Here is a 14,284-nt window from a genome sequence, read left to right as displayed (position 1 = left end):
TTTCATTTACTTGTGTCTTCTTTGATTTATTTCATCGATGTTTTATAGTTTTTATTGTGCAGATCTTTTACCTTTTGGGTTAAACTTATTCTTACTTAGTTTTTAGTAACTATTATAAATGGAGTCTTCCTTATTTCTTTTTCAGATAGCTTGTTGTTAATAAATAGATACACTACTGGTTTTTGTAGGTTGATTTTTGTATCCTGCAGCTTTACTGAGTTTATTTATACTAACAGGGTTTTTTGGTAGAGTTTTTTTCATTATATAAGATCATATTGTCTGCAAACAGAGACAATTTAACTTCTTCCTTTCAGAACTGGATGCTTTTTCTTTCGTTCTCTTGGCTTAATTGCTTTGGCTAGGACTCCCAGTATTAGGTTCAATAGAAGTAGCAAGAGTGGGCATCCTTTTCTTGTTCCTGATCTTAGAGGAAAAATTTTCAACTTTTCACCATTGAGTATAATGTTAGCTAGGGGATTGTCCTATATGGTGTTCACTGGGTTAAGATACATTCCTTTTTATACAGATTTTGTTGAGAATTTGTATCATGAAGAGATTTTGTTACATGGCTTTTCTACCTGTATTGAGATGATCATACGGTTTATGCACTTCTTTCTGTTAATGCCATGTGTCACATTTATTGATTTGCATATACTGACCCATCCTTGCAACCTAGGGATAAATCACAATTATGATGAATCATCCTTTTAATGTGCTGTTGAATTTGGTTTGCTAGTTTTTTGTTGAAGATTTTCGCATCTGTGTTCACCCAGGGATATTAGCCTATAATTTTCTTTTCTTGTAGTGTCCTTATCTGGCTTTGGCATCATAAAATGAACTTGGAAGTTTTCCTTCCTTTTCAGTATTTTTTGAAAGAGTTTGATAAGAATTGGTATTATTTCTTCCCTAAATGTTTGATAGAATTCACCAGTGAAGCCGTCAGGTGCTAGGCTTTTCTTTCATGGGAGGCTTATTACTGACTCATAATCTCCTTACTGGTTATTTGTTTGCTCAGGTTTTCTGTTTATTAATTATTCAGTCTTGGTAGGTGGTATGTATCTAGAAATCTGTCAGTTTCTTCTAAATTATTTGTTGGCATATAGTTGTTCATATTAGTCACTTACGATTTTTCTTATTTCTGTAATATTTCTATCCAGATCTATTAACATTTGCTTTATGTATTTAAGATGCTCTGACATTGGGTGCATACATATTTACAGTTACTTTATCTACTTGATAAATTGCTCTTTTTATTATTATATAATGACCTTGTTTGTCTTGTTACAGTTTTTGGCATAAAATCTATTTTATATAATATAAATATAGACCCTCCTGTTCTCTTTTTGTTTCTATTTGCATGGAATACCTTTTTCTATCCTTTCACTCTTATTCTGTGTGTATCTTTAAAAGTGAAGTGAGTCTCTGTAGGCAGCAAATAATTGGGTCTTTTTTTTTTTTCAGCCAATCTTTGTCTTTTGATTGGAGAATTTAACATTTACATTCAAGATAATTATTGACATGTAAGGACTTACTATTACCATTTTGTTAATTGTTTTCTGTTTGTTCTGTAGATCTTTTTCCTTAAGATGATTTTCTCTAGTGGTATGTGCTTTGATTTCTTACTTTTTTATCTTTTGTGTATCTTGTGTAGATTTTTGCTAGTGGTTACCAGGAGGCTTATATAAAATATCTTACAGTTATAGTAGACTAAGCTGATAACTTAATTTTGATTGACTAAAGTAACTACACTTTTCTTCCACCCCCCTCAACATTTTTTGATGTCACAATTTATATTTTTTATATTGCATATCCCTTAACAAATGATTGTAGCTATTATTTGTGATAGCTTTCCATTTTAATATTCATACTAAAGGTAGTGATTTATACACCACAATTACAGTATTATTCTGAATTTGTGTGATAGCTTTCACCAATGACTTTCATATTTTCATGCTATTAAATTAGCATCCTTTTCACTCAGCTTGAACTCCCTTTAGCATTTCCTGTAAGTCAGATGTAGTGGTAATGAAATCTCTCAACTTTTGTCTGGGAAAGTCTTTATTTCTTCATTTCTGAAGGACAGCCTTACCAGATACAGGATTCTTGGTTGACGTTATTTTCTCTTCAGAACTTTGACTATATCATTCCACTCTCTCCTGGCATGTAACATTTCCGCTAAGAAACTGGCTGCTAGCCTTATTGGAACTCTGTTATATATGTTAATCTTCTTTTTCTTTGCTGCTTTCATGATCCTGTTTGCTTTTTGACAGTTTTATTATAATATACCTTGCTGTAATATTATTTGGATTAAATCTGTATGGAGACTTTTGACCTTCCTGTATCTAAATATTTATCTTTCCTCAGATTTGGAAAGTGTTATGCTATTTATTTCTTTAAATAAGCTTTCTTACCCCTTTCTGTCTCTTCTGCTTCTTGAACTCTTATAACTCAAACATGTGCTCTTCTGATGCTGTCTCACAAATTCCATAGGTGTTCTTCATTATTTTTCATCCTTCCCCCCAACCCCATGACTACATATTTTCACATCACATATTTGAATTCACAGATTCTTCTGCTGGATCAATTCTGTTGTTGACGTTGTCTATTGCATTTTTCATTTCACTTATTTTTCAGCTCCAGAATGTTGGGGTTTTTAAATATAATTTCAATGTTAAACTTCTCATTTTGATTGTTTACTTTTTCCATGATTTTATTGAATCATTTCTCTGAATACTCTTGAAGTTTGCTGAGCTTTCTTAAAACAGTTCTTTTGAATTCTTTATCAGACAATTTGTATATTTCTTTGGGGTTAGCTACTAGATTATTGTGCTGTCTTGGTGGTGTTGTCTTTTTCTTTTTTATGTTTCTTGTTGCTTATGTTGATACCTGTGCATTTGGTGGAGTCACCTTTTGCAAAACTCATGTGCTAGTTTTGCTGTGGAAAGACCTTCCTCTCCATGGAATATAAGACCATTTGCTGACTGAGCTGCAGTAGTTCTGGTACCAGCTATGTCTGCAGAGGTTGGTGTTGACAAAGGTGGCAGGGCTCCTCAGTGGTCAACACTGTGGATGTCCACAGTGCCAGCAAGGGTTGTTGGGGTCTTAGAGACAATGGCTGAGGAGATCCTCCTGATCTCTTTTCTCCCACTAGGGAAGTTATAGCTGAGAGGGTATGTCTTGGCACTGGGTCTGGTCAGTGGGCTGTCCTGCCATAGTGACAATACCAGTATTTGAGTGGTACCTGTGGAACAGCCATGGAGCTGAGGCCTGAAGCATGAGAACATTTGGAGGGCCTGTTGCTATGAGATCTGGGGTTAATGGAATTGGTGCCTGGGGCACAAGCAACCCTCCTACAGTAACAGTATGCAAGCCACAGATGCTTCTGGATCAGCTGGTAGAGCCAAGAATGGGAGCACAGACACAGTGTTAGAGAAGTTCCAGAGTCAGAGCAAGGCCTGGTTCTCTATGGTGGCTGAGCTGGTGGCTTGAGGCACAGGCGCCCTGTCTGTCATGTTGGTAGTAGTTTTGAGCTACAAATGCTTGTGAGGCGGCCAGGGAACCAAGAATGGAAACACAGGTGTACACAGAGTTAGCATGGCTCTAGGGTTAGGATGGAGCCTAGTTATCCATGCGACTGAGCTGGTATGCAGGGTATGGACTCTAGGGCCCAGAGTACAAACTAGCTCACTATGGCAGTCGCTCCAGTGTCTGAGACATGTGTGGGCCCAATGTAGCCGCAGAGCCTGAGACTGGAGCTTGAGGGCTCTTATGAAGTGGCTGCAGCTCAAAGATTGAGGTATGTACAGGATTAGAAGAAATGGTGGCTCCTTTCTTAAAGTGGCTCAACAGCAGCCACTTCTGGGGGTAGAGGTTGTTAGGGATGTACATTTCATTTTCTAGGGTTCTCCAGTGGGAATGGCTATCTGATACCTCAGTGGCAGGAGATGCTGGTATCCTCTGCAAAGCAGGTCACTGGTGACGACAGTAGTTCTGCTGTGTGGCTCAAACCAAGGCCTCCACCTTTTTTGTTCCTAGACATCTCCTGGTGTATTAGGTATGCTGATCACAATCCTTTCTGTGTGGTTGCTCTTCATTATTGTGCTCCACTGTATTGCTGCAGATCCTATAATGAGTCTTTGCAGTCCCTCTGGGTTGTTATGGTATGTGAATAGTTGTCTGTATTTATTTATTTATTTTTTGTGTGTAGGAAGATAAAGGCTGGCATCTCTTAGTCTGCCCTCTTGGCGATGACATGCTGGACCAATATTTCAGTGGCTTTTCCTTCGTGTTTCCATTTAGTTAAGTTCCATTTAGGTACTGTTATAAAGAGCAGCTTTTATTTTGCTATGTGTCTTTGCTTGAATATGCTGTTGGGAATAAAGAGTGTTCCGGATGAATTCAGTTGCCTAGTTGTAATTTCTGAATACATAAGAATATGTAAAGTTTGTGCAGCATGTAGAACTACAATATGTTTTAGATTTTACATTTAAGTCTTTAATCCATCTTGAGTTAATTTTTGTATAAGGTGTAAGGAAGGGATCCAGTTTCATTTTTCTGCATATGGCTAGCCAGTTTTGCTAACACCATTCATTAAATAGGGAATCCTTTCCCCATTGCTTGTTTTTGTCAGGTTTGTCAAAGATCAGATGGTTGTAGATGTGTGGTGTTATTCCTGAGGCCTCTGTTCTGTTCCATTGGTCTATGTATCTGTTTTGGTACCAGTATCATGCTGTTTTTGTTACTGTAGCCTTGTAGTATAGTTTGAAGTCAGGTAGGGTGATACTTCCAATTTTGTTCTTTTTGCTTAGGATTGTCTTGGCTATGCAGACTCTTTTTTGGTTCCATATAAAATTTAAAGTAGTTTTTTCCAATTCTGTGAAGAAAGTCAATGGTGGCTTGATGGGGATAGCATCTTGTTTCTATCAGTTACCCTATAGTAAAATTGGTTTCATTATATAGCACTGCAGTTTCCATGAACCTATCGATGGCATTAAGTGAGGACTCTATTTAACATTGTAACACAATTAAAAAGAATTCCAATTCTAAGCCCTTGGTTCACACTGGGAACACTCCCAAAGGTGTACTTCCTGTTGCAAGAAAAAGAACTAGGCAGTAGAATACTTCTAGGAGAATTTTCAATCTGGTGAGTTTCAGATTCTGTATCTAGTGGAGTATACTCGCCAACTACTCTATGTGCTAGGGATGGATAATTTAAAGCATTTTTCTTTAAAGTATAATAAGGACATGTGGCAATAGCTATGAGACACACTCCTGGATGAGACGTGAGTAGGCAAGACATTTATTCACTCATATCAGTGCAAAGTGTGCCTACAGTATACAAGGTAAACTCACAACTCATCAAAACTAAAACTTTTTACTATGTGCAATACATATAGGGATATTAATTCAATATATAAATGTCACATGTCTCCCAAATGTCACCCAGGCTTTCTGTTATTTCTTAAAATATACAAGTCAATATTACCAGAGAAAAGAAAAGAAAAAAATCCCATTATCTTAAACTTATGTATACTTCTCTAAAGATTCTTAGGCTTGTAAGGAATGAGATTTAAGTCTACTTTTAGATGTTAGCATTCTGGACTGACTTGCAGGCTGTGGAAACACAGGACAGTTGTCACATGACTAAACGAAATGGGACTGGCTGCTACAGGCAAGGGATAAAATTGAGAGAGAGGAATCTGAGATTTTTCAGTCTCTTAAATATTAACCTATGTCTTGTTAGAATTCATATATTTCTCTCACTTAACCTGTGCTATCAGGGTCATTGTTAGGTTTATTAACAATATTTTACTTTGACACAGCAAAACATTTAATAGCATTCAATATAAAGGTAAATATCAAAATATCTAGGACAATAATGAGTTATGCATTATACTAATTTTACTCACGCCTTCCTGTGAAGTCCACATTTTTAAAAAAATATATTATTGCATATGAAACCACAAACAGGCATTCTGATTTCAGCACATTCTTACTCAAAACAGTATATACAGTCCTATTAGAGTCAGAGCATACTATACAGATCCATGCATGGGATCTATAGTGGTGAAGGTCCCAGGTGTACAGCACATATGTACACTTCTATATCACATCTCGTGGCAGAGGCATGCTTTCTCAGCAGGTGTCAAGGGTCTCCCATGCCAGTGAAAGGGAAGCAGAGGGCATACAGATGTTCTGTCCTAGGCCGCTTCTTCAGCAGAACAGTCAATTCCTGCATAAGTAAACTTCTCATAAAGCGTGGTATTCACGTAGGTCTGGAAGAATGAGAATGGTTCAGAGACATAGGCTGCTTTGATTCCACCTCTGCCAGTGGCAGTTACAGCAATACCTTGGTTTTCTTAGTTTGCTTCAACTCAAAATACTAAGCACTTGGGAGATACTTTCTGTTCTCAGTCCCTCTGTTGTATTTGATGACTTTCTTCCTAAAATGCATCCCCTTGCCTTCTGCAAGTAAGATTTCATACTGTATCCTCAGTTTCTGAGCTTGCCTTTCTCACAGTGTCTTATTGGTACCTCCTAATGTGTTCAGCTTCTCTCGGGTTCCTTCCCCTGTCTGAATCTCATCTTCACATCTCTCTGTGTGATCTCACCTGCATCTCTAGTTGAATTACCACTTGGGTTTTGACTATTTCTTTAAACTACATTTACTTTTCTTTTGATTCCCAGATCACTATAGCCAACTAACTTCTAGAAATTTTTATGGAATTCCTGACCCTCCTCATAGTAACCTGCAGGTCAAGCTCTGTTGTATACTTGCTGTGTGTCCTCAGTCAGTCACCCACTTCTGAGCCTATTTCTTCATCTATAAAATTAAAAGGTCAGGCTATATGACTAAAATTCCTTCTAGCTCTAATAGGCTAATTCTGTATGTTATTCCATTGTGTACATGACTATATCCTGTATAGAAATCTTATTTCCCCCCAAAATTGTAACTTCTTCCAAGTTGCGGGGGTAGGGGGATATCCTTTGTTTCTATAATACTTAGGGCCATGTCAAGAAGAACTTCTTCAATTGTTTCAGTGTTTTTTATGAACCACCCTGGGCACATCAGGAATTCCAGTTAAAGATCTCCTGCCTGACTTTAATACTCACCTTTCGTTCCTCTAACATTCTGTTTAAGGACACCAATATCTGGGCAAATGACGGCCTCTCATAAGGCTTCTCCCGCCAGCATTGTCTCATTAGATCAAACCTTCGAAAGCAAAGAATTAAAGGGTTAATTCTATAACTGTGCTTCAGTCCTGGGCATGGCAGGAAAAGAGAATGAAGCCAACCAATGCATGGTTATAAAGCTTAACCAGCAGAAGACAAAAGTACAGCACCTGGGAAGTTTCTATTAGGCCTCCCACCTCCCTAAGCAAGTCCCATTTCATCTCCCCATAGATTTAGTTCCTATCCTGGGTACTGTTGCTGCAGGATCTTGGTCTCAGCTATTACAATCATCTAGAAAGAACTGGGTATGTGTCTATAGAAGCATTTCCCTTGGAATGCTGCATCTTTCAAAATGTTAGTGTCTCTTAAAAGGCCCATGCTCAAACTTGTAAAATGCCACCCATTGTATCCCCCGTTAAGAGGGAGGACTTTTAGAAGCACTGTCATTAAAAACAAAGCCTGTTTAACCAGGTGCTATGGACTCAATGTTCATGCCACCCAAAAATCATGTGTTGAAACCATGTGATGGTGTTTGAAGGTAGGTTGTTTGGAAGGTGATTAGGTCATGAGGGTAGAACCCTCATGAATGGATTCGTGCCCTTACAGAAAAGGCCTGAAAGAGCTCTTTTGCTCCTTGTACCACATGAGGACACAGCAGAAAGATGGCCATCTATGAACCAGGAAATGGTTCACGGCCACCAAATCTGCCAATGCTTTGATCCAGGATTTCCCAGCTTTCAGAACTGTGAGAAATACTATTTTGTTACAGCAGTCGGAAATGACTAAGACAACAGGTTTAACACAAAGTTTCCAACTTAATTGACCACAGAACTCCTTTCCCCTTGTATCATGTATTTATATCTTGCACAACACATGAACATAGTTTGGGAAACACTGACTTAAGACAGTGCTTTCTCAATTGTGCTCAGAACTCCTCGTGTGATTAAAATGCAGATTTCTGGAACCTGTCCTAGACTTACAGAATCGATGACTGACAGTGGGGATCAAGAGCCCACATGCTGAACAAATGACTCCGGGGAACCCTATGTGCATAGGCGGCTATCAACCATTGGTTTAGGGTGTCACAGATCCCAGAACAGCTTATACTTTAACATAAGTTTCTTAAAGACTAAAAAATCTTCTCACCCCTTATGAAGTGAATCTCAAAAGGTAGAATTTTAGGGACTGTCTAGTGATGGTCCAACTATGTCCAGGTTTTTCCAGGATGGTATGTATGCTTCTTATTCCAGTGATATTATTAACATCTTCCTTCACTCTTAGAAGTAGCCCCATTTAGACAATAAATTATTTGTTCAACCTAGAGCCTTTCAGTCTTCAAACATGCCAGTTAGCTTCTACCATGGATAGTTCTGGGAATGGTGGTATCACTACAGGTCATTATATTTCCCCATGGAATAAATCTTACTTTTGAAAGTAATCTTAGCAGAAGCAAGGTTCTAGGCAAGAAAATGTATCTTTTTTTTTTTATTATAAGTTCTGTGATACATGTGGAGAATGTGTAGGTTTGTTATACAAGTGCCATGGCGATTTGCTGCACCCATCAACCCGTCATCTACATTAGGTATTTCTCCTAATGCTATCCTATCCCCCAACCTGCCGACAGGCCCCGGTGTGTGATGTTTCCTTCCCTGTGTCCATGTGTTCTCGCTGTTCAGTTCCCACTTATGAGTGAGAACATGTGGAGTTTGGTTTTCTTTTCTTATGTTAGTTTCTAGCTTCATCCATGTCCCTGAAAAGGACATGAACTCATCCTTTCTTATGGCTGCATAGTATTCCATGGTATATATGTACCACATTTTCTTTATCCAGTCTATCATTGAACAGTGCCACAATAAACCTATGTGTGCATGTGTCTTTATAGTAGAATGATTTATAATCCTTTGGGTATATACCCAGTAATGGGATTGCTGGGGCAAATGGTATTTCTGGTTCTAGATCCCTAAGGAATCGCCACACTGTCTTCCATAATGATTGAACTAATTTACACTCCCACCAACAGTGTAAAAGCGTTCCTATTTCTCCACATCCTCTCCAGCATCTGCTGTTTCCTGACTTTTTAATGATCGCCATTCTAACTGGTGTGAGATGGTATCTCATTGTGGTTTTGATTTGCATTTCTCTAATGACCAGTGATGATGAGCTTTTTTTAATATGTTGGCTGCATAAATGTCCTCTTTTGAGAAGTCTCTGTCCATATCCTTTGCCCACTTTTTGATGGGGTTGTTTTTTCTTGTAAATTTGTTGAAGTTCTTTGTGGGTTCTAGATATTAGCCCTTTGTCAGAAGGATAGATTGCAAACATTTTCTCCCATTCTGTAGGTTGCCTGTTCACTCTGATGATTGTTTCTTTTGCTGTGCAGAAGCTTTTGAGTTTAATTAGATCCCATTTGTCAGTTTTGGCTTTTGGTGTTTTAGTCATGAAGTCTTTTGCCTGTGCCTATGTCCTGAATGGTATTGCCTAGGTTTTCTTGTAGGGTTTTTATGGTTTCAGATCTTACATTTAAGTCTTTAATCCATCTTGAGTTAATTTTTGTATAAGATGTAAGGAAGAGGTCCAGTTTCACTTTTCTGCATATGGCTAGCCAGTTTTCCCAACACCATTTATTAAATAGGGAATCCTTTCCCCATTGTTTGTGTCAGGTTTGTCAAAGATCAGATGGTTGTAAATGTGTGGTGTTATTCCTGAGGCCTCTGTCCTATTCCTTTGGTATCTCTGTTTTGGTACTGGTACCATGCTGTTTTGGTTATTGTAACCTTGTAGTATAGTTTGAAGTCAGGTAGCATGATGCCTTCAGTTTTGTTCTTTTTGCTTAGGATCATTTTGGCTATGCAGGCTCTTTTTTGGTTCCACATGAAATTTAAAGTAGTTTTATCTAATTCTGTGAAGAAAGTCAATGATGGCTTGATGAGGATAGCACTGAATCTATAAATGACTTTGGGCAGTATAGCCATTTTCACAATATTGATTCTTTCTTATCCATGAGCTTGGAATGTTTTTCCATTTGTTTGTGTCCTCTTATTTCCTTGAGCAGTGGTTTGTAGTTCTCCTTGAAGAGGTCCTTCACATCCCTTGTAAGTTGAATTCCTAGGTATTTTATTCTCTTTGTAGCAGTTGTGAATGGGAGTTCACTCATGACTTGTCTGTCTGTTATTGGTGTATAGGAATGCTTGTGATTTTTGCACATTGATTTTGTATCCTGAGACTTTGCTGAAGTTGCTTATCAGCTTAAAGAGATTTTGGGCTGAGATGATGGGGTTTTCTAAATCACAGTGACGTCATCTGCAAACAGAGACAATGTGACTTCCTCTCTTCCTATTTGAATAACCTTATATCTTTCTCTTGCCTGATTGCCCTGTCCAGAACTTCCAATACTATGTTGATGAATAGGAGTGGTAAGGGACGGCATCCTTGTCTTAGGCCAGTTTTCAAAGGGAATGCTTCCAGCTTTTTCCCATTCAGTATGATATTGGCTGTGGGTTTGTCATAAATAGCTCATTATTTTGAGATACATTCCATCAATACCTAGTTTACTGAGAGTTTTTAGCCTCAGGGGGTGTTGAATTTCCTTGAAGGATTTTTTTGCATCTATTGAGATAATCATGTGGTTTTTGTCATTGGTTCTGTTTAGATGATGGATTATGTTTATTGATTCACGTCTGTTGAACCAGCCTTGCATCCCAAGGATGAAGCCGACTTCATCATGATGGATAAGCTTTTTGATGTGCTGCTGGATTTGGTTTGCCAATATTTTATTGAGGATTTTCGCATCAATGTTCATCAGGGATATTGGTCTGAAATTTTCTTTTTTGTTGTGTCTCTGCCAGGTTTTGGTATCAGGATGATGCTGATCTCATAAAAAGAGTTAGGAAAGATCCCTCTTTTTCTATTGTTTGGAATAGTTTCAGAAGGGATGGTACAGCTCCTCTTTGTACCTCTGGTAGAATTCGGCTGTGAATCCATCTGGTCCTGGACACTTTTTGGTTGGTAAGCTATTAATTACTGCCTCAATTTCAGAATTTTTATTGGTCTATTCAGGGATTTGACTTCTTCCTGGTTTAGACATAGGAGAGTGTATGTGTCCAGGAATTTATCCATTTCTTCTAGTTTATTTGCATAGAGGTGTTTATAGTATTCTCTGATGGTAGTTTGTATTTCTGTGGGATCAGTGGTGATATCTCCTTTACCATTTTTTATTGCATCTATTTGATTCTTCTCCCTTTTCTTCTTTATTAGTCTGGCTAGCAGTCTATTTTGTTGATCTTTTCAAAAAACCAGCTCCTGGATTCACTGATGTTTTTGAAGGACATTTTGTGTCTCTATCTCCTTCACTGCTGCTCTGATCTTAGTTATTTCTTGTCTTCTGCTAGCTTTTGACTTTGTTTGCTGTTGCTTCTCTAGTTCTTTTAATTGTGATGTTAGAGTGTCGATTTTAGGTCCTTCCTGCTTTCTCTTGTGGACATTTAGTGCTATAAATGTCCCTCTACACATTGCTTTAAATGTGTCCCAGAGATTCTGGTACGTTTTGTCTTTGTTCTCACTGGTTTCAGAGAACATCTTTATTTCTGCCTTCATTTCGTTATTTACCCAGTAGTCATTCAGGAGCAGGTTGTTCAGTTTCCATGTAATTGTGCAGTTTTGAGTGAGTTTCTTAATCCTGAGTTCTAATTTGATTGCTCTGTGGTCAGAGAGACTGTTATGATTTCCGTTCTTTTGGATTTGCTGAGGAATGTCTAACTTCCAATTATGTGGTCAATTTTAGAGTAACTGCAATGAGGTGCTGAGAAGAACACATATTCTGTTGATTTGGGGTGGAGAGTTCTGTAGATGTCTATTAGGTCCACTTGTTCCAGAGCTGAGTTCAAGTCCTGAATATCCTTGTTAATCTGTTTCATATTGACAGTGGGGAGTTAAAGTCTCCCACTATTATGTGGCAGTCTAAGTCTCTTGGTAAGTCTCAAAGAACTTGCTTTATTAATCTGGGTGCTCCTGTATTGGGTACATATATATTTAGGATAGTTAGCTCTTCTTTGTTGTATTGATCCCTTTACCATTATGTAATGGCCTTCTTTGTCTCTTCTGATCTTTGTTGGTTTAAAATCTGTTTTATCAGATGGCAACTCCTGCTTTTTTTGCTTTCCATTTGCTTGGTAAATATTCCTCCATCCCTTTATTCTGAGCCTATGTGTGTGTGTGTGCATGTGAGATGGGTCTCCTGAATACAGCACACTGATGGGTCTTGACTCTTTATCCTATTTCCCAGTCTGTGTCTTTTAGTTAGGGCATTCAGCCCATTTACATTTAAGGTTAGTATTATGTGTGAGTCTGATCCTGTCATTATGATGCTAGCTGGTTATTTTGCCTGTTAGTTGATGCAGTTTCTTTGTAGTGTCAATGGTCTTTAGATTTTGATATATTTTTGCAGTGGCTGGTACCAGGTTTTCCTTTCCATGTTAGTGCTTCCTTCAGGAGCTATTGTAAGGCAGGCCTGGTGGTGACAAAATCCCTTAGCATTTGCTTGTCTGTAAAGGATTTATTTCTCCTTCACTTACGAAGCATAGTTTGGCTGGATATGAAATTCTGGGTTGAAAATTCTTTAAGAATGTTGAATACTGGCCCCCACTCTCTTCTGGCTTGCAGGGTTTCTACAGAGAGATTTGCTGTTAGTCTGATGGGCTTCCCTTTGTAGGTAACCTGACCTTTCTCTGGCTACACTTAACATGTTTTCTTTCATTTCAACCTTGATTAATCTGACGATTATGTGTCTTGGGGTTGTTCTTCTCGAGGAGTATCTTTGTGGTGTTCTCTGTATTTCCTCAATTTGAATGCTGATCAGTCTTACTAGGTTGGAGAAGTTCTCCTGGATAATATCCTGATGAGTATTTTCCAACTTAGTTTCATTCTCCCCGTCACTTTCAGGTACACCAATCAAACATAGGTTTGATCTTTTCACATAGTCCCATATTTCTTGGAGGCTTTGGTCATTCCTTTTCATTTTTTTCTCTAATCTTGTCTTCCTGCTTTATTTAAGTTTATCTTCAATATCTGATATCCTTTCTTCCACTGGATCCATTCAGCTACTGATACTGTGTGTGCTTCATGAAGTATTCATGCTGTGTTTTTAGCTCCATCAGGTCATTTATGTTATTCTAGTTGCAATTTGTCTAACCTTTTATCAACATTCTTAGCTTCCTTGCACTGGGTTAGAACATGCTCCTTTAGCTTGAAGGAGGTTGTTATTACCCACTTTCTAAAGCCTACTTCTGTCAATTTGTCAAACTCATTCTCTATTCAGTTTTGTTCCCTTGCTGGTGAGGAGTTGTGATCCTTTGGAGGAAAAGAGGCATTCTGGGTGGAATTTTCAGCCTTTTTGCACTGGTTTCCCCTCATTTTTGTGGATTTATCTATCTATGATCTTCGGATGGGGTTTTGATGTGGAGGTCCTTTTCCTTTCTGTTTGTTTTCCTTCTGACAGTCAGGCCCCTCTGCTGAAGGTCTGCTGGAGTTGGCTAGAGGTCCACTCCAGACCCTGTCTGCCTGGGTATCACAAGCGGAGGCTGCAGAACAACAAAGATTGCTGCCTGTTCCTTCCTATGGAAGGTTTGTCCCAGAGGGGCACTTGCCAGATGCCAGCCAGTGCTCTCCTGTATGAGGTGTCTTGTCAACCCCTGCTGGGCTGGGAGGTGTCTCCCAGTCAGGAAGCACAGGGGTCAGGGACCCACTTGAGGAGGCAGTTTGTTCCTTAGCAGAGCTCAAGTGCTGTGCTGGGAGATCTGGTGCTCTCTTCAGAGATGGCAGGCAGGAACGTTTCAGTCTGCTGAAGCTATGCCAATAGTGGCCCCTACCACTAGGTACTTTGTCCCAGGGAGATGGGAGTTTTATCTATAAGCCCTTGACGGGTGCTGCTGCCTTTTTTTCAGAGATGCCCTGTCCAGAGAGCTGGAATCTAGAGATGCAGTCTGGCTACAGTGGCTTTGCAGAGCTTGGTGGGCTCTGCCCAGTTTGAACTTCCCTGGGGTTTTGTTTACACTGTGAGGAGAAAACAGCCTACTCAAGCTTCAGTAATCAGAGATACCCCTCCCCCAACCAAGCT

The 14,284-nt window shown here is 38.9% G+C and overlaps 1 protein-coding gene and 1 long non-coding RNA gene across 3 annotated transcripts in view; one reads left to right on the top strand and one right to left on the bottom strand.

Moving 5' to 3' along the window:
* LOC116270028 overlaps window positions 1-14,284 on the top strand; it is a 39,423-nt gene that overhangs the window by 20,881 nt on the left and 4,258 nt on the right. The window lies entirely within an intron of this gene.
* TEK (TEK receptor tyrosine kinase) overlaps window positions 5,277-14,284 on the bottom strand; it is a 122,601-nt gene continuing 113,593 nt past the window's right edge. For both annotated transcript variants that reach the window (XM_003911626.5, XM_009188658.4), the window contains exons 22-23: window positions 7,114-7,213; window positions 5,277-6,275 (exon numbers count right to left, since the gene is read on the bottom strand). In XM_003911626.5, the coding sequence (XP_003911675.1) occupies window positions 6,201-6,275; window positions 7,114-7,213 (175 nt within the window). In that variant the 3' untranslated portion in view covers window positions 5,277-6,200. The remainder of the gene's footprint in view (window positions 6,276-7,113; window positions 7,214-14,284) is intronic.

Source organism: Papio anubis, chromosome 13 (genome assembly GCF_008728515.1).
Source record: "Papio anubis isolate 15944 chromosome 13, Panubis1.0, whole genome shotgun sequence".
In the NCBI taxonomy this organism is placed as follows: domain Eukaryota; kingdom Metazoa; phylum Chordata; class Mammalia; order Primates; family Cercopithecidae; genus Papio; species Papio anubis.
The sequence above is the reverse complement of the archived record's forward strand: the minus strand, read 5'-3'. Positions and strand labels throughout refer to the sequence as shown.